Source organism: Sesamum indicum, linkage group LG12 (assembly GCF_026168435.1).
Source record: "Sesamum indicum cultivar Baizhima isolate 11 linkage group LG12, ASM2616843v1, whole genome shotgun sequence".
NCBI classification, from domain to species: domain Eukaryota; kingdom Viridiplantae; phylum Streptophyta; class Magnoliopsida; order Lamiales; family Pedaliaceae; genus Sesamum; species Sesamum indicum.
The window spans coordinates 7,565,734-7,585,085 of NC_142668.1; the positions used below are offsets into that span (position 1 = coordinate 7,565,734).

General features: G+C 34.8%; 2 protein-coding genes and 1 long non-coding RNA gene across 3 annotated transcripts; all 3 read right to left on the reverse strand.

Moving 5' to 3' along the window:
* Nucleotides 1–5,650: 5,650 nt before the first annotated feature.
* On the reverse strand, nt 5,651–7,592 carry LOC105178582 (scarecrow-like protein 23). The gene has a single exon (XM_011102088.3). The coding sequence runs from the start codon at nt 7,488–7,490 to the stop codon at nt 6,141–6,143; it is 1,350 nt and encodes a 449-aa protein (XP_011100390.1). The 5' UTR covers nt 7,491–7,592; the 3' UTR covers nt 5,651–6,140.
* Nucleotides 7,593–13,450: 5,858 nt separating this feature from the next.
* LOC148784821 (uncharacterized) lies at nt 13,451–15,725 on the reverse strand. The gene is made up of 3 exons (XR_016063016.1): nt 14,344–15,725; nt 14,158–14,258; nt 13,451–14,052 (listed from the first exon to the last, which is right to left on the reverse strand). It is a non-coding gene; the product is annotated as an uncharacterized LOC148784821 (long non-coding RNA).
* Nucleotides 15,726–18,072: 2,347 nt separating this feature from the next.
* On the reverse strand, nt 18,073–19,146 carry LOC105178581 (cysteine-rich/transmembrane domain PCC1-like protein). Its single transcript, XM_011102087.3, has 3 exons — nt 18,896–19,146; nt 18,463–18,625; nt 18,073–18,324 (listed from the first exon to the last, which is right to left on the reverse strand). Exons 1-3 carry the CDS (start codon nt 18,918–18,920, stop codon nt 18,279–18,281), a joined length of 234 nt encoding a protein of 77 aa, XP_011100389.1. The 5' UTR covers nt 18,921–19,146; the 3' UTR covers nt 18,073–18,278.
* Nucleotides 19,147–19,352: the final 206 nt, after the last annotated feature.

Genomic DNA, 19,352 nt, shown 5'->3' on the forward strand with positions numbered 1-19,352 from the left:
TGTTTTGCTCCAAAACTCGCATTAATTTGGATCATTTTGGAGGGAAGTTTAAAATCATACACATGCTTATTTACTAAAATGCCCCTTCGTTATAATCATACACGTAATCTTTGTAATACATTGATTCAATTAATACATCAACATGACTAAGATCTGCAGTAGACAAATTACATCGATTCAACAAATAAACAAAAAACAAATAAATTAAAATAACTTATATAAAGTGAAATAAGTACTTTTCAAAATTATTGTAAAGAGTGTCTAAGTTGGGTCATTTACTCCTTATCCCATGTCCGACAAAATATCATGTGGTGTTTTGAAGCAACACGAGAGACAAATAGTGACCGTTTTTAGTAGATTGGATATACATACAACATGTACATATACAAACAGCTCGAGTTTGAGTCACAAACATGTGGATGGGGTTGCCCTACTTGGTTGAAATTCATATTTCATCTTTTAAGATGTAAAGTTATGATTTTTTTACCATGTCAAAGGACAGTTATACACCAAACATAGGACATAAAACACAACAATATTTGAGTTATTCATGCCCTAATTAAACTTTTTTTTTTGCATGCATGTGCAAGGGAGGGTGACACTTTTGAGTTGCGAATTGGATAATAACCCTGCGATGAACAAAATATTGGTCCATGAAATTAAGAGATTAAACTGCGAAAAATGATGAAGGTATTGGATCACAATTACATAGAAGCAAAATAACAGTTTAGTCGTTGCCAATTAATCCATACTAATATATATATATATATATATATATATAAAGTTATTTCTTACTCACAAATGATGATTTGTTATACCACAACACTAAATTTTTAAAATACCAATCGTAGCCTTAAGTATCTGTATACATATAGTTATTTATTTATTTCAAATGGACAACATTCTTTGAAACACCAATATATTGTCATACTTATCCTTCCTCCACTTCTATTCATGTTAATCACTTGATCTACTTTTAACTATATATTAATTTTTATTTTAAAATTTTTCGTATTATATGTGCACGAGTATTGTGTGTATAAGTATATACGTATATATAGAGCAATAGACATATGGATATGATTGTAATGATGCTTTATAGGTAAATTACATCACCTCTCAGCGAAGTTAAGTTTAATTATATAAACACTTCATATATTTTGTAAAATTATAAGTACATCCCAAAACAAATATTCATATAAATTTTTGTTCTTAAGGAGGTGTCAACCTAAATTATTATTATAACCTAAAAGGATGTACGTGTAAGTTTATAAAAAGCAGACGAGCCTAGTGTAATTAGGTTTATGATTTGTTGAATTGAATATTTTTAAATAAATTATCAATTAAGATCCCAAATAAATTGGCTAATGATTAGGTTTCAAATTAAGGCCAAATAAAATTTGGGCATAATATATTTTCGAGACGCATAAATTTGCAATAAGCATATGATGTGAGAAAAAAATGTGGTTCTTAGGTCCACTTGGAGCAGAAAATAGTGTACTAGAAAATAAAATATTAAAATAATCTGCTTTGGATGATGGTATCTTTTAGGGATAAGGATGCCTTCCCTAAATTTTAGGGTGATGGTTGAGGAGAGGTCTTCTCTCAGTCGAAGTCCAAGCTATTAGGGTTTATAGGTCACTTTTGGCTGGAGGTGCCACATGTCCCCAGAGGGGTTATCGGTCTTTATCTGATTCTGTGAGATGTGCTTCTAAAGATCCTACGTGGATGTCACCTAAGCTACCGGTAGATGCCATGTGAGATGGGTTGGGGATTTCAAGTCCCTAAGCTTCATTGTGGACCTATGAGACATTCTTGGATCCAGGCCCTCTCGAATTTGGACCGATCGGACTTCTTCTAGCCAATTTATTTTTTGGGAGTGCTCTTGCCGAACTCTTTAGGAGCTCTACTCGAATTGGGATTTCTTGGATCACCTTAGGCCCTCACCCGAGTTGGACCTCCTATATGGAGCAGGGCTTTGCTGAAGGTGCCTTCTTGGAGCAAGGCTTGTGTACCTAGTGATGGCAACAAGGTGGATTTGAGGCAGGTTTGCCTGGACTTGAGATTCCTCTACTTCGTAAATCTCAAACCCGTACCCGCCCTGTCCACTTAAAAACCCGGCCCCGCCTCGGATTGCTCTACTCCGCCAAACCCACCTAGTTTCGCCCTATTTAATTTATTATTTTTTGATTAAATAATATTAATTTAAATTTAGTAATTTAACATAATTTGTTAATATAAAATAAATTATATAGTACAAAGAATAAATTCAACTAATATTTTATTTTTTTCAATAAGTAATATTAGTTTAGATTTAAATACTTTAACATAGTTTTCAATATCAAATTATATGTATAAGACAAAGCATACACTCAACTAGATTTTTATTTTTTAAGTAATCATTTTAAATTTAATAATTTAACATAGATTTTGATCTAAAATAAATTATATAATACAAAAAATACTTCAAGCAATTTTTATTATTTCAATAACTAATATCATTTTAGATTTAGGTATTTTAACATAATTTTCCTAATATAATGAATTATATAATATATACAAAACATTCATCTAAATTTTTAATAGTTTAATAAGTAATTTCAATTTAAATTAACATAGTTTTATCTAAAATAAATTATATAATACAAATAATATATTCAATTAATTTTTTTATGAGTAATATTAAATATTATTGTAAAATTAGGTAATTTAACATAATCTTTTTTTTTTATCTAAAGTAAATTATATAGTATAAATAATACATCCAATTATTTTGTTTTTGGTATGTTATATATAGAGTAGGATATATGCAAAAACTTACCTATAATATCATAATTTTCTATTAATAATATATTACATATGAATAAATAAATAATAAAAAATATTTAATAGAATAGATTTGGGCGGGTTCGGGACGGGTCCAGTACAAGGCTAATAACCCGCCCCAGACCTGATAATATGAGTACCAAATACACCCCATTCGGGAGGGATTCGAGTCAGAGCCCTGAAAAATCAAGTTCGATTGCCATCCCTATATGTTCATCTAGGGAGGAGGACTTAGCGGGTGTTGTTTGTGCCTATTAGGTGTAGGGATTTATTTTCTACAAGAAAATGTTAATAATAGAGATGTCTCTATTATGAATATTGTTTTTCCGCTTGGACGGAGCAAGATTTGTGTGCCCCCATGGAAGAGGGCTTATTTGAGGATGCTTACTTGGAGTAGGAGTTAGGACCTCGCTAGAGGGGGGATGAGGGTCTACTCGAAGCAAGTTTTATGTGTCTGTGTGAAAAACAAGGCTTATGTGCTTGCATGTAAAGCAAGGCTTTTTTTATGCCTGCACAGAGTAGAGCTTATGTGCTTCCCCAAAGGACCTTAGTGTCTGCCCGAAGAAGGGTTTGACTGCCTCCACAGAGGAGAGCTTGTGGCTAGAGGCTTGGAGAAGTATCCATCCTGAAATTTCTACAATAATACACTGTTAGCAATTCTTTCACGCACATGTTAGCACATCAAAGGTAGTAGAATGGACCTCAAGGTTGTTAAGTTAAAATACTCCTTAAGGGAAGCTTGTATGTCAAGACTTCTGAAGGGGGTACCCTCCTGCTCTCACACGACGATCCTGAAGACACGCCTCTGCAGGTCTAAAAACTTCTGCTGAAGCTTATCAATTTGCTCTCTCCAGTCCCCTAGCGACACTTTTTTTTGTGGGGATTGGTGCTCTCACTTTCTCTTAGAGGGGACGTTTTGTCACCAAGTTCCCTACACATTAAAAGTTGGTTTAGTATAGATATTAGCACTAGATAATGATAATTGTGGGGCCGCTAAAGTTAGGCTCTGAATTGAGGTAATAATCATTCGTCGTAATTCCTCTAATGGGAGGGGGACCACTTTTGGAGGAGGTACCCTAGGAGGTTTTAGCTATGGTGTTGGTAGCTTCCATTGTTCTCACATCTTAGTTCTTTATTTCCACAAACAACACCAATGATGCAAGCAAAAAATATGGTGCTCGGCTCTAATTGGAGTAGAAAATAGTGAAGTAAGTGCTAGAAAATAAAAGAGTATAAACGAGTGAATTGAGAATGTTATTCCTTATTTTTTGTGTACAAAGGAGAGATGAATTTTAAGGTAAAACTATAAGTACGAAATTACAATATTTCTTTCAACTAAAGTAATAGTATGAAGGTGAAAGTTGTAGTTATATTGACCCAAAGTTTAGAAACATGTCTTCTGTCATTGAAGGATCTTTCTATTTATAGGCAACAAAAGTTGGTTGGAGAAGATCACAATTGGTGGAATATGACTTCAAAGTTTTTAGACGAGGCAGAATCTCCCTTAGATTCGATCAAGAGTCCCAAGTGGTTGGAAGATCCCCCTCGAATTCAGTGAAGGATTATCTCTTAGCAATAGAGGATCGTGATTCTCGGGACAGTTGGAGTCCCTACGAATGAAAACATCTTCTAAGGATTAGGATGCCTTCCTGGAACTTTAGGTGGTAGTTGAGGAGATGCTTTCTCCCCGTCGAAGTCCAATATTTTAGAGTTTATAGGTTACTTCTGGCTGGAGGTGCTACGTGGCCCCAGGAGGTTGCTTGTCCTTATCTGATTCTGTAAGGTATGCCTCCAGATATCCTACATGGATGCCACCTGTGGATGTCATGTGATATGGACTCCGACTTTGGCTGGGGGATTTCAAGTCCCTAAACTTCCTTGTGAGGTTTTCTTGGGTTTGGACTCTCTCGAATTTGGACATGTTGGACTTCTTTTTGTCAATTTTTTTTTTTTTTTTTTATGGGGAGGGGCTACTAAACTCCTTGAGAGCTCTACCCAGATTGGCATTTCTAGAGGCACCTTGGGCCCTCACCCGAGTTGGTCTTCTAAGGTGGTACTTTGGGCTTTGCATTCATTTGAACTTTTGCAATATCTTTCTTCTTTTTCGACTACTTGGCTTCTTCAGGCCAATGAGATACATTACAACACACAACAAATCCAAGTTCCTAAAGTTCAAAGCTTTCTATCACAATGAAGTGACAACGAAAAGCTCCACATCTTCTTTGACATCAAATCCTCATAATGTTGATATTAAATTTCAAGATAACACATAAGTTTCCTCCACGAATTCGCAGGAGATTATGCATCCAATTCAACAACAACTTCCAACACTTGAATTGCAAATTGAAGAGAAGAATCAAGAATAATCTCCATTTTCAAATATTATAACTTTTCAATTTAAACTTATTATAAATTCATTTGCCCATACATTCTTTTTTAGTAATCTTGCCATTATTTCTGCAAACTCTAAGTTTGTTTGAGCACTAACATTAGGAGAATGTTTTGTGCTTTCGAGAAATTTCTTCTAAAACATACATATATGTTTGGTACTAGCTAAATTTTTCAAAAAATTATTTCACACCTCTCTCACTTCTAAATTCTAAAACAATATATTACAAAATGGTCATCCTCTTATTTTTCCATACTAAGTATCCAAAATTATTTGTTGTTTCTCTAAACATATCTCTTCTCTATTACAAAATCATTTTTTTATTAAAAGACGTACAATCCAATCACAGTTCACAATTCTCAAAGAACGTCCGAATTCCCACACCTACACAATAGACAAAAAGTTGGATTCTACGCCAACATGACAAGCAAAAATGGAATTATCATCATAGGTTGTAGTGATTAGTTGAATACTTCTTCCAAGAACTTACATTGCTCTCAGTTTGCACTTCAATCCATCACAACTAATTCCATTTTCCATATCAACACATTTCTCCTAATTCTTGGGAATTACACATTCTTAACATCCAGAAGGATAATCTATGATTCCACCAAAGGACCCTATGATCATCAAATATTAGCACAATATCCTTCTTATTTCACCATCAAAGAATGATACTCTCTCTATATATATATCTCAAACTAAACCAATACAATACAATGTATCACCAAGAAGAATCAACCAAGTGAACAAGATCAAATTCACTTCTCAATGTGTGTGATCCATTCCTCCATATCCACATTGATAACCAAGAACATCAACTTCTCATATGATCCCCCATCATCGTCAACGTTTCATCGATGCCAAGATCCCAAAATCGGACTCCATTTCCCGGTTGTCACGTTACAATGAACTCCTAAGGATGCTAATCCATCGGCTGCCAAGCCGAGGCGGTGAGCAACGACAAATCCTTCCACCCCAGCTTCAAGCACCCATTCTCCTCCACCAGAGTGTACCCTTGCCAAGGGAACATCCCAAGCAAGAGATTAGCTTGGGCGGCCGGATTGCCCGCCAACGAAACAGGCCTAAACCCAACCCGAACTAGCTCATCTCCCCACCTCTCCACCTTCACCTCCCCCGTCCGTTTCGGCCCCCCCACTGCCACAATGTTCCTGATCTCACACCCCAACAATTGCTGCTCCACCGTGTGCCTCTCCACGCTCTCTGCCCCCAAGCTGTCCCCCAATGCATCAAACAACGCCGAGTAATAATGCAATGCCTCGACGAATCGGCCTAGGAAACTACCCCCATGGCTTAAATCTTGCTCGACGATGGTGATCAATTTAGGCCTAATCAAAGTGAACAATCGCAGAGCGCCTAAGTCGCTGCCCGTTACGTCGTATAAGCAATGGTGCATCCAATGCACTATAACAGTTTCCCCCATCTTGATGTCTAATTGATTGAGGTCTGTTACGTTGCCAATTTTCCCTTCCAGGGGTTGGAACTGGAAAGGAATGCTGAGTGCACTTGCGAATTCCGCGAGACGCTGGCCTGTGGAGCTCAGCAGCTCGGCTGACGATCCGAGGCCAGTGATTCTGAAGGACTTGAGCTTTCGGGATTTGGAGGCGAGGATGTGGAACAGTCCCGGCCACTGGAGGCCCTGCATGATGTCGAGGTCGATGACGTGGACGTGGTCGGCGCCGTCCACCGCCTGCTGGATGGCCTGGTTGGCGGTGAAGTGTGAGAATTTGATTAAAGGGGTGATGGAATTGTAGATTTGGAGGGCATTGAGGAGTTTCTGGTGGTGAGATTTGGATAAGGGGGTGAGGGGGGAGTAGGTGCCGAGGTAAGAGCTGATGACGCGCGCCGAGAGAGCGTCGGCAAAGTACGCGCCGACGCGTTGAGCGGAGGAGCCAAAGGGGGAGGAGAGCTCAGCGATTTCAGGGAGGAGCTGGCCGGCGTCGTCGAGATTGTCCACGGCTACGCACTCGGCGCATTGTAGTAGGAGGCCAAGGAGGCGGAGGCCGGTGGCGTCAGAGTCGGACTCGTACTGGGCTGCAGAAGAAGCAGCAGCGGGGGGTAGGAACTGCGGCCCCGCCTCCTTCCCCCCCTCTTCATCGGGTTGTGGGTCTTGCTCCGGGGAGAGGTGGGACCGGAGGCGCTTGACGGGGTCCGAGACATCAGTGGAGGAAAGGTCAACGGGGCGTTTTCCGGCGGAGGTCATGGAGGCGGAGGGATTATTGGCGGTGGTGGTGGTGAGGAGAGAGTGGAGCATGATGTAGAGGAGGAATCAAAAGGAAGTGTACTTTTCTGAGAAAGCGTTCAAATAAGAAGTTGACAAAAAGGTTTTTAGAGAGACAGAAATGATTGTGGGTCTCTTTTTTCTTATTTTCTTTCTTTCTCTGCTTTTTATCAGAAATTTGATCATCATTCAATAATCATACCTTCCATTTAACATTTTCTATCACATTTTCAATTTCTAAATTATTTCTCATTTTATTTTAAATTATAATAATATCATGTAATTTTATTTTTTTATTTAATAAAAATATGTGTTTGATGGTAAAAATCATAATTTTGTCTAAAAAAAAGACTATTTTGCCCCTGAAAAGTCCAAAATTTACGATTTTACTTGGAAGATCCGTGCATTTTTTATCGGGCCAGGTCACGATCTGGATCAGGTCGCGTGGAAGACGCCTATTAGACCAACAAGACCCCTAGTCTTACATTATAAATACTCCATAGTCAGTGCATTCATGTACGCCTTTTCTATTACTCTTTACTTTTCATAGCTCAGGCTCGCTAGCTCGCTAAGCGACCTGCTTTCACCACCTCGAAACCACAATGACTTGAGCATTGGAGGATTTTAGCTGGGGACTGCCCCAACAAGCCTAACGATCTGCTTCTCTTTCTCAGGGCCCTTACATTAGTTTGGGAGAAATAGCGACCTCAAGCCGCTTGGAGAACCAATTCATTCGACCAAGGAGGTGGCGCAGATTTCAATCCGGATCAGTGTCAATAACACATTAGTGCAATATCGACCAATCGTATTTTTGGTATCATATGCCGGTGTCTTTTTTAATTGAATCATGTTTGTTATGATCTTATCACATTGCACTCCATAAGTTGAATTTTTTTTCAATTTTAGTCCTCACATAGATGTTTGGTTTAATAATTAATAGAGTCGTTAATTATTAAATACAACGTGAGGAAATCGTAACAAATAAGATTAAATTGAAAAAAGCAATAATATATAAGATCGAAAATACCGTGTAATATCAATATACAACAAAATGTGATAAAAAAAATCCACATTGGATGGGGCTTGCCAAGCAAAAGAATCTTTTATCACACTTTAGTATCTCACATTGGTATCATACCAACACGTGATTGACCCGTATTCTTTTGAGAATTAAAAAAGTATAATTAAATTAAATTATAACTTAAAAATAAAATGCATACTAATTATATAGGTATAATTACATTTCACTTTCCTGAATTTGATATAAATACTCGTAGGTTTCACGTGGTTTGAGTAATTACATCTAGTAGCCTTGACGTTTGTTTGTCTGAGAAATTACATCTAGTAGTCTTGACATTTGTTTGTCTGACAAATAGATTCCTCCATTAGTCAATTTTTATCGAATTTGCTGATATTAATAAAAAAGTTGAATGAAAATATTTACATTCAATTAATTTAATACTGATTTATTGCATGTCAAACAAATATTTTTTATGACCAAACCACCCTTACAAAGGTGAATACACACACACATATATATATATATTCTCATATGCATTAACGTGTGAAACAGATTTTGTCTAAGGGGGTGTTTGGTACTGAGAAAAGATAAATCACTTGATATTTTTATTTTTATATTTTTGGTATATTTTTGCATCTTGAAATATTTATATTGTTAGCGTTTCAATGCCAACCCAATAATTAAAATAAAAAAAAATTAATTTTTAGAGTTTAATATGGGAAGAACTAAAGTAACTTTTTCTGGAGTTGCATGAGCTGAAATTGGATGGAAAGAGGACAATAATGAGCAACATATTGTGCCCCACCAAACACGCCCTAAGTCAAAGTACACAAATTGGGATCACTTTGTGGTTATCAATCAGTTAACATTGTTTGAATCTCCATTGGGTTTTGGGCACATTGAGGAGATGAACATTTGTCTTTACTCTTTACATCATGGGATTTTGATATCACTCTAATTTTTCTTTATATTTAATTAATTAATCCATTTTAATACATATTTATTATTAGTCTTCCATGATATTATATCCAATTTTTTTAAATAATAATATGCTTTTTGGCCGCCTAAACCAAACATATTATGTGGTCCCTATAAAATTTAGATTGAATATTTTATTTTTTGTTTAATTAATGACATATATTAATTTATTTGGTCTATCAATGTGGTCCATGTATTATAAGAAAAAAAATATTTTATTAATTATGCACAGATCGAGCCGAGCTGAACGTTTATTATACGAGAGGAACGAAAAACAAAAAAAGAAGAAATAATATTTACTGAATTTTATGAAATATAAAAGATTACGTTTAAGTCCCGAATCGAGTACAAATTAAGTTCTAGTACCTTAAATTTTATGCGCGTATTTTATTATCTTTCAATCGATCGAGACGACTGAAATGAATTTTAAAGTTTATTAAAATAATAATAAAAAAAAGAATTATGAAGCTTGGGATTTACATAAAATTTTAATAATATTGATCCCAATTCAAGAATCAAATAAATTGATTAGTTTTCAACCACATCAATCAACTACTTGTTGGAATCATTGTCTTCTATTCATATCAAAAGGATTTTGATGATAATTTAATGATTAAACAAAAGTACTTAAAAGTGCCAATTTGTCTTGTAGATGTATATATCCTATCTTCTTTCATGTTAAACAAATGGATTCAACAACCTTGAAATGACATTTATTCTTCCTCTTTTGTTTTTTTTAGTTGAATTGGCCTTTTTTCTTTTTATTATTTTTATTATCCTTACTTTGGCAACATTTAAACAATAAAAGTACATAATTTGAGTTAAATTATAATAGACTAAATATTGATCCCTAGTGGGGATTATGCAAACTTCTTACAAGACCCTTTAATTTATGTTGAATAATTATTTTAGGATAATTTAGGTCGGTGTCGTTAAGATTAGATTTAATTATATAAATATCTTCTGTAGTTTACAAAAATCACAAGAACACCGTCTGCGCGGATGTCAATTTAATTTAATTCAATGTGGGGGTTTGGGTGTCAAATTTTGCCCTAAGTAGGAGGTGCGGTACTTATAATTATAATTAGGGATGTAATTTAGAGGGTGTCTGATAATTAGCTCAATCCGTTCGGCTTTCATCCAATTTTTTCGTTGAATTGTCAAAAATGCCTTAGTGGATTAAAAATTATAATTATATTTATTTTTCAAAATTTTTGAATTTTTTATGGACTAAATGGACAACTTTTGAATTTTTCATCCACCCCCGTTTGATTTTTTTATAAGTTTTAAATATTTTTAGAAAAGAAATACAGTAAGGGCAAAACTGACAATTTCATACCTCAATTTAAGGATTATATAATTTCATCAAACATAAAGGGGTATTTGTAATTTTTCAAACAAAAAGAGGGTATTCATAATTATACTGAACCAAATGGGAGATTATTGTAATTTACCCTTACAATTACAACCTCAAGGCAGGGGGCGTATTTATAATTCTATAGAAAAAATTAGAGTGTTTATGTAATTACACCTAAACTTAGGATGTGTAGATGTAATTTATCCTTTTATTTTTAAATATATTTTTATTTTATTGTATTTTTTGCACTGCAATTTTGAAATGAATTTGCACTCCAGAACTAATTTATTTATTTATTTTATTTCAATAGATAAAAAAAAAAGAGAGAATCATTTAACTTTGTACCACTTCTTTACCAATTATTTAACTTTTGCCCCTTCTAAATGAAAAGGATGACAACAATAGCGGCAAATTTGTCAACCACAAAGTGATCCAATTAGTGTACTTTGACTTAGGGTGTGTTTGGTGGGACAGCAATTTTGGATATTGTCTACAAAGAAGGCCCAAAATTTATTTTAAGTCCTTTGAAATAGGACATATATGAGTTTCAGTCCATGCTTTATGAAATATTTTAAAACATCTCAAAATTAAAAAATCAAAAAAGAAATTAATAACAAGAATTGGCAGGTTTAGTCCGAGCACTACAAGAGAGCAGGGCTTCAGAGATGGAAAATATATTGCCCAATAATTTTCGCCATCTAGAGATGAAAAAAGATTCCGTCCTAAAATTATAAAATAAGTTTACAAATATTTCATGAATTGGCATTTAAAAAAAATAGATAAACAAAAAAATTAAAAAAAATAGTTTCGCCTGTGATTCAGTGTTTTTTGAAAAATTGATAAAAAAAATTTTAAGATAGAAATTAATAATTTTTTAAATAATAAAAGGGTATTCGTATAAGAGAAATTGAGGGAGCTCGCAGTAGCACTAACATGTGGAAGCCACATTCTACACAGAAAATTTTGTGATGAACAAACCAGATGAAGTGGATCTTGGCCCCAGTTCTCCGGGGAATTTATTAAAAAAATGTCAAAAAAATAAAAAGTTAGTAAAATAGGGTAAAATTGAAATTATTAAAAAAGTGAGTGGCACCGTGGTTACTGACCGCGGTGCCACAATTTTTTATTTAAAAAAAAAAGTTTCTTTGTGTCACCACGGTGACAAACCGCGGTGACATTGCTTTTTAAAAAAAAAAAAAAATTTAATGTGTCACCGCGGTTGGAAACCGCGGTGACAAATTTTTTTTTTTTTTTAAAAAAATTATTTTATTTTATGACGAATTGTTGTCAACTTCTCATTAAAATTTTGGTACTATTATGGCGAGTTGTCAGCCATTAAATATATCGTTCGATTCTCCTTGATGAGACGAACATTTTCCCACAAACAATTTCAAGTTTTATCAATCGTAAATAATGAATTTTTAGCACGAACATCGCACTTTTCGGCCGTCGATTCGCCGCCACCGGAGCGACCCACGATCACGAACCACCGCCACTGGACTCGCCTCGACCTAACGGTTCTAACGAGACCAACCTACTTCAATTTTATTAAATATTTGTTAAGATATGAAAATTTGAAGTTTTTTCGTCGAAAATTCGCATTGAAACTGTTTGCTGCCATTTCTCCACCGTCAGGATAAATCACAGATTAAGACCATAGCCGTTCGAATCCTGTCGTCCAGACGATTCCAACAAGACTAATCTTGCTCAATTTCATCAAGTATTTGTTTGTTCAATTAAAATACATTTGTTTTAAAATAGTTATAATTTTATTAAATTCTATTTATTAATTAATAATACTATTTATAATTAATTAATAATACTATTTATAAAAATAATTAATTAATAATACTATTTATAATTAATTAATAATTAATAATTAATAATACTATTTAGACCAGTCTTGCTCAATTTCATCAAGTATTTGTTGAGATTTGAAAATTTGAAGATTTTTCCACCAAAAATTCGCTGAAACTGTTTGTCAAATTCATTTTCTTTTTTTTTGTTTGTTCAATTAAAATACATATATTTTAAAATATTTATAATTTTATTAAATTCTATTTAATTAATTATAAATAGTATTATTAATTAATTATAAATAGTATTATTAATTATTTAATTAATTATAATAGTATTATTAATTAATTAAATAGAATTTAATAAAATTATAACTATTTTAAAAATTGAACAAACAAATACTTGATGAAATTGAGCAAGACTGGTCTTGTTGGAATCGTCTGGACGACAGAATTCGAACGGCTATGGTCTTAATCTGTGATTCGTCCTGACAGTAGAGAAATGGCAGCAAACAGCTTTATCGCAAATTTTCGGCGGAAAAACTTCAAATTTCATATCTTAACAAATATTTAATAAAATTGAACTAGGTTGGTCTCGTTAGAACCGTTAGGTCGAGGCGAGTCCAGTGGCGGTGGTTCATGATTGTGGGTCGCTCCGGTGGCGGCGAATCGACGGCCGAAAAGTGCGGTGTTCGTGCTAAAAATTCATTATTTACGATTGATAAAACTTGAAATTGTTTGTGGGAAAATGTTCGTCTCATCAAGGGGAGTCGAACAGTATATTTGATGGTTGACAATTCGCCATAATAATGCCGAAATTTTAACGAGAAGTTGACAACAATTCATCGTAAAATAAAATATTTTTTTTTAAAAAAAAAAACTCTCTTGCACCGCGGTCTGTGACCGCGGTGCCACAGAGAATTTTTTTTTTTTTAAAAAAATGAGGCACCGCGGTGTCAGGCCGCGGTGCCACTTACTTTCCTAATCTTTTCAAAATGGCATGCTTTTACTAATTTTTTTTTTTTTGCATTTATTAAATAAATTTGCCCAGTTCTCCATCACTGCCTCTCTGTGTATTGCCGTGGACGACGTCGCCCCTGCAGCTCGATTTGATAGCCACTCCGCACATTGAATTGCCCATTCGGTTTCATACTAGATATTATTCAAATTTATTATGTACCAACGATATTATTTAATATCATTCGATATTATTATCGATACAATGATGCATTTACCGCCTTGTTGGTTTATTCTACTAGACTTCTGTCTTCAATTCAGGGGAGGCACAATACTTACACATTTTGGCGTTGGACCTCCTCAACTAGCCACATTGGGCACCTCATGTTTTTCCTGGCGTACTCAATGTATGGCGGAGGTAGAATCCTGCCCGCTGCCAAAATCCTTGTGCATCTCGTTGTCTAGCTAGTCTCTATAGTACTTGAGCTGAAAAAGAGAGAGACATACGAAATTATTAGTCCTGAAGAATGAGTTCAACTGAAGGTGATGAAAATGAAATTGAACTGAAGATTGGATAGGACATTGTATTACCTAGAGCTACTGGAACCTTTCAATTCTCCTATTCCTGGGCAGTATTATTGCATATGGCCCGAGGCTGGGGATTATGAGCACATACCGTGGCATTCATCGCACTATAAATTAGTATTCGAGGAAAGAATTAAAAATTAGATGAAAAGCGATAAAACAATTTAATTTACTTATTTCGCGGTGGACAACCTGATGTTAGGTGGTGGTGGTGCAACCAAGGACGGGTTGGGAGATGCGGAGGACAAAGTAGGAGGGGCGGATGAGGGCCCAACACGTGATGTGCTCGGAGCTGCGAATGATGGTGGCAGCCTTATCAGTTCAACCAACACACAGTGAGATGTTGAAGCACCATCCGGAGCTGGATCAGGTGACAGGATGGGTCGTGTTGATGCTTCCTTAGCATCGGAAGCATCAGTGATAAGTGATGGAACCACCTACCCACGATCGTGCGCACGTCCCTAGCCACAACCCTAAGAGCTGGCCCAAAACCTCTAATCATACCTAAGAACAATAATAAAATTTATTAGTTTCGTTTCGAGCGTGTTTGTTTTTGTTTCTTTTGTGTGCATATTGAGTATACATGTTACTTATGTTGCTTAGGGTTATTTCGTGCTTCGTGTGTGTATTGAACGTGCGTGAATCAGAAGTATGTGTGTGTTTGTTTTTTTGAGTCTACATGGTGTGTATGTCATTTAAGGCTATTCCTTGTTATGCTATAATATCGTTAGGTTTATTCTTCGATAAGCTTAACCTTATTATGGTCTAATGTCGAATAGCCTTAACATAGGTGAGGCCTCTTCCTCATTAGGCCTAACTTTATTGGTCTTTATCTTGTACATTATTAGTGTTTGTGTAACTTCATAACGATGCTTAAATTTGTATTATAGTTATGCTAAGTTTTGTGTGTGTTTATTTTTTTGAGTGTGTGTCATTTTCTAACGTCGTTTATGGTCTAAAGTTTAGAATACCTATGAAAGAAACAGAGTCGATTGTAGCTATAATTTCATAGATATCATAGCTACAACTGACTTTATTCCTCGCACATGTGGACAAAATGTTAAGCCTAACCTCATTATGGCCTATAACGTGTATTATTATTTTAAATTCAAAACAATTACACTCTAATACTATAGTTAGCAACAATACTCACAATCAACCATCTCATAATATTTCTCATCCACTCATCCTAAATAATCATCTATAATTACAAAACTAAATTAGGCACCCTATACAATACCTCATAACAAAATAATTACAAATTAAAATAGACACCACACACACGATGTCTCAGCACAAACAATTAAAAAAAAAACATTAAGAATGGAGTTGATCTAACGTTCGATGTTATCTAAATGCAAATGCTGTCTAACATTCAAAGTGATCTACCGTCGGAAGAGGTCTAACATCATCTAAGTTTGCCTTTTAGTGTTTTATAGTATTTTTTAATATATGCTATAGTAGTTTATAGAATATTATAGTAGTTTATAATATTCTCTAGTATTTTATAATCCTATGTACTATATTATACTATATTATAGTAATTTATAATATTTTATAGTTACTATTTCATAATCACTATATCCAAAAATTACTAAACTTTCACGAAAATTACATTCCGGCTAAAAATGTTCCAGCTCGTTTAGAAGTTCCTGAAGCGATTTTTACTTAATCAAAGGCATCTGAGTCACAAATACGCCAGAAGCATGGTAGACCACTTGGGCTCTAAAGATACAAATCCTCGAAAGAGAAAGGTTCATATCGTTTCAATTAATCACGATACTAATGTGATCACTAGTATCATATCTAAGGATAAATTCCTGAAGCAGTTTTATCTGAAGACTCTAAAAGTAATGAGCAAGATCTCGAAGACAGTTACGATATGTCTATTAATTATGCTCATAACAGTTTAGGATGGTATCAAAAAGAAATTAAAATAAATGATATTTTTGCCTATTCTGTAGCCGTCGAAATCATGTATGAAGATGAAAATGATCCTCCAACTATGGAAAATTGAAAAAGTTGAAAAAAAGCCATACAAAATGCGCTAAACTCACTAAATAAACGAGAAGTATTTAGACCTATAACTCCAATACCAAAAGGTGTCAAGCCAGTTGGCTATAAGTGGGTGTTTATACGAAAGAGAAATGAACGAAATAAAGTTGTAACGTACAAAGCTAGACTTGTGGCCTAAGGCTTTACTCAAAAGCCTAGAATTGATTATACTGAAACATATTCACCTATAGTGGATACAACCACACTTAGATTTTTAATCAATTTATCAGTAATTGAACAATTGTAAATCAGCTCATAGATGTAGTAATTGCATATCTGTACGGGTCGTTGGATACAGATATCTACATGAGAATCCCAAAAGGATTAAAAATGTCTGAAGTATTGCAGTCAAAGCCTCGTTATATGTACTCTATCAAATTGAAAAGGTCCGTGTACGGACTTAAACAATCAGGACATATGTAGTACAATCATCTTAGTGATTACTTAATAAAGAAAGGATTTTACCATAATCAAATAAGTCCATGCTTATTCATAAAGAGGACATAGTCGGAAGTTGTAATCATAACTATGTATGTTGATGATTTGAATATTATTGGATCTCTTGAAGAGATTCAACAATCAGCTGATTACTTAAAAAGTGAGTTTGAGATGAAAGATTTAGGTACTACAAAGTATTGTCTTGGCCTGCAGTTCAAACATACTAAGGGTGGAATTTTCATTCATCAGTTAAACTATATAGAAAAAGTCCTTAAGCGTTTTCATATGGACAAAGCTCATCCATTGAGTACACATATGGTGTAACTGCTATTTCGTGGCGTTCAACCAAACAGACTTTGGTAGCCACCTCATCAAATGATGCAGAATTAATTACATTATACGAGGCTAGGCGTGAATGTGTATGGCTTAGATCACTAATACATTATGTTCGTGAATCATGTGGATTAGAATCAATCGAGAAAAATCCTACAGTAATATATGAAGATAATGAGGCATGCATCCGCCAAATCAATAATGGTTGTATTAAAAAGGCGACAGAACCAAGCACATATCACCAAATTTTTCTCCACTCATGAGCTTCAAGTGGAAGGCAAAGTTGATGTTAAACTAATTCCATCAAGTCAGAACTTAGCAGACTTGTTTATGTAGGCATTACTAACAAAGGTGTTCAAACGACTCGTACGTAATATTGGCATACGACACCTAAAAGATATCTGCTTAAATTGAGGGCGAGATTATACAACTGTACTCTTTTCTTTAGCCTTGATTTTATCCTATTGAATTTTTTCAGGCAAGATTTTTAACGAGACATGATGCATATGATAAGGTATGCATTCAATGGGGTATTATATATACATATATATATATATATATATGAATGCATACACCTCTTGATATTCATTTTTAATATCCAACCATTTTGTATCCCCCATAATGATTTGTAATTATAATAGTCATGGTGTATTTTGTAACAATAATTTTGGTGGTCTATAAATACCACCATATATTTCATTTGTAGAATAAGCTTTTGAAAAAATAAGAAAGTGATTTGGAAGAGAATACATATATTATTTTTTTTATATTTTATTAGGAGTGATAAACCAATAAACTTAGAATATCTCTAAGTTCATAACAGATGACAAAATACAATTCCAATTGTGGGGCTAATTTTACAACGTTTTTTCATAAGTATGGAATTAATATTGGCTATTAAAAAATTTGGGATTAATATTACATAACACCCTATATTTTGGGGTTGAACATGCAATTTTCTCTGCTTGTGTTGTTCTCTTTAATTTAATGCAATTTACATTTATCTGAAAAAAAAATTGAATTATTTTGTTGGTTAAATCAAAGTTTTACTACAAAATAAAAAATTCAGTAAAGCAGCACTGCAGCACATATAAATAAAATGAAAATCCTGAAGACCTCTGAACATATATATTAAAATTAGAGTACATGTAAAGAACAATAGCAAAAATCAGTAAACAACTCTAAAAAATACACAAAAGAGTGTTGTAAAATACCACAAATCTGTAACAAATCCAACATATACATAGAAATCGAAAAGTCAAATGAATTCAAATTACATAAAGAAAAACATTTCAGAATCCTCAGAAACAAGCGTCCAACACACAGCAGCAACAGAGAGCAGCACAACTGCAACAAACCAGAAAGGATTTCATCACTCATATTTATTGATACTTGTGAATTTGTATCGAATCGACTGTCTTTCGATTCCTAGTATTTGATTATGCATATATGGAGTACAAGAGAGCAGAGGATTAAAGCACTAACCATCCCTTCCAGAAGCCGTCGCCTCTAGACTGAGTGGTGGCTGCTGGAGCCTGATCCAGACCCTGTTGCCCGTCTTTCACTGGATAACCAGCCGGCGGCGGTGGCGCCATGTACCCGCCCTGTGGCTCCGCCGGGTACCCGGTGGCCGGAGGTGGATATGCAGCTGCATAGGAATGAAACATACATAATCAAATATAGGAGAAATTACTTTCTAATCCCATTAGATAGAGTGATTTTCACTTCTGATTCCAAACAACACAGAATCTCGAAGCTCCCAAATCTCTAATTCTACAACATATTTGATCATCTTCTCGACGGAGTTAACGGCGGAGTAAATCTCCTTCAAATGTCTTCCTCCGTCAAAAAGGACTGATTGTGCTAGAAAAATTGAAAATCCAGAGTAAAATCGGAATCCAGAAACCCGAATACATACCTTGATTTTGGGTGTAGTTGCTCATGTTGATGGAGTGGGTGGAGATAAAATCAAAAGGATAAAGAGTAAAAGCAGAGGAAATTATAAGTATCACAAAGATGGAGATGATGTGTATGTATATGTGGGTATATATAGAGGAGGGGGAGGGGGAGGGGTTGGAGTTGTTGAGGAGGATTACGTAGGGAAGGAAGGAAGGAAGGAAGAGGGCGGGCGGAGACACCGCGTGAAGAGGCGGAGAAGGAGAATCAATTGAAGACGGCAGGGGCAAAATGGTCCCACTTCCTCTGAATTTTGGTATGCTTATGCGTGTCAAGCAGTACCGGATTCGTTACGCGTGGACGTGTTTTTTTCTGGATGGCCGTCTTTATCCGTTTCCCATTTATTGTTGGACCAAATTCTAGATTTTTGTTTGAGTGCGTAAATTACGACGACACTCTTTTTATTTTAATTTAAAAGA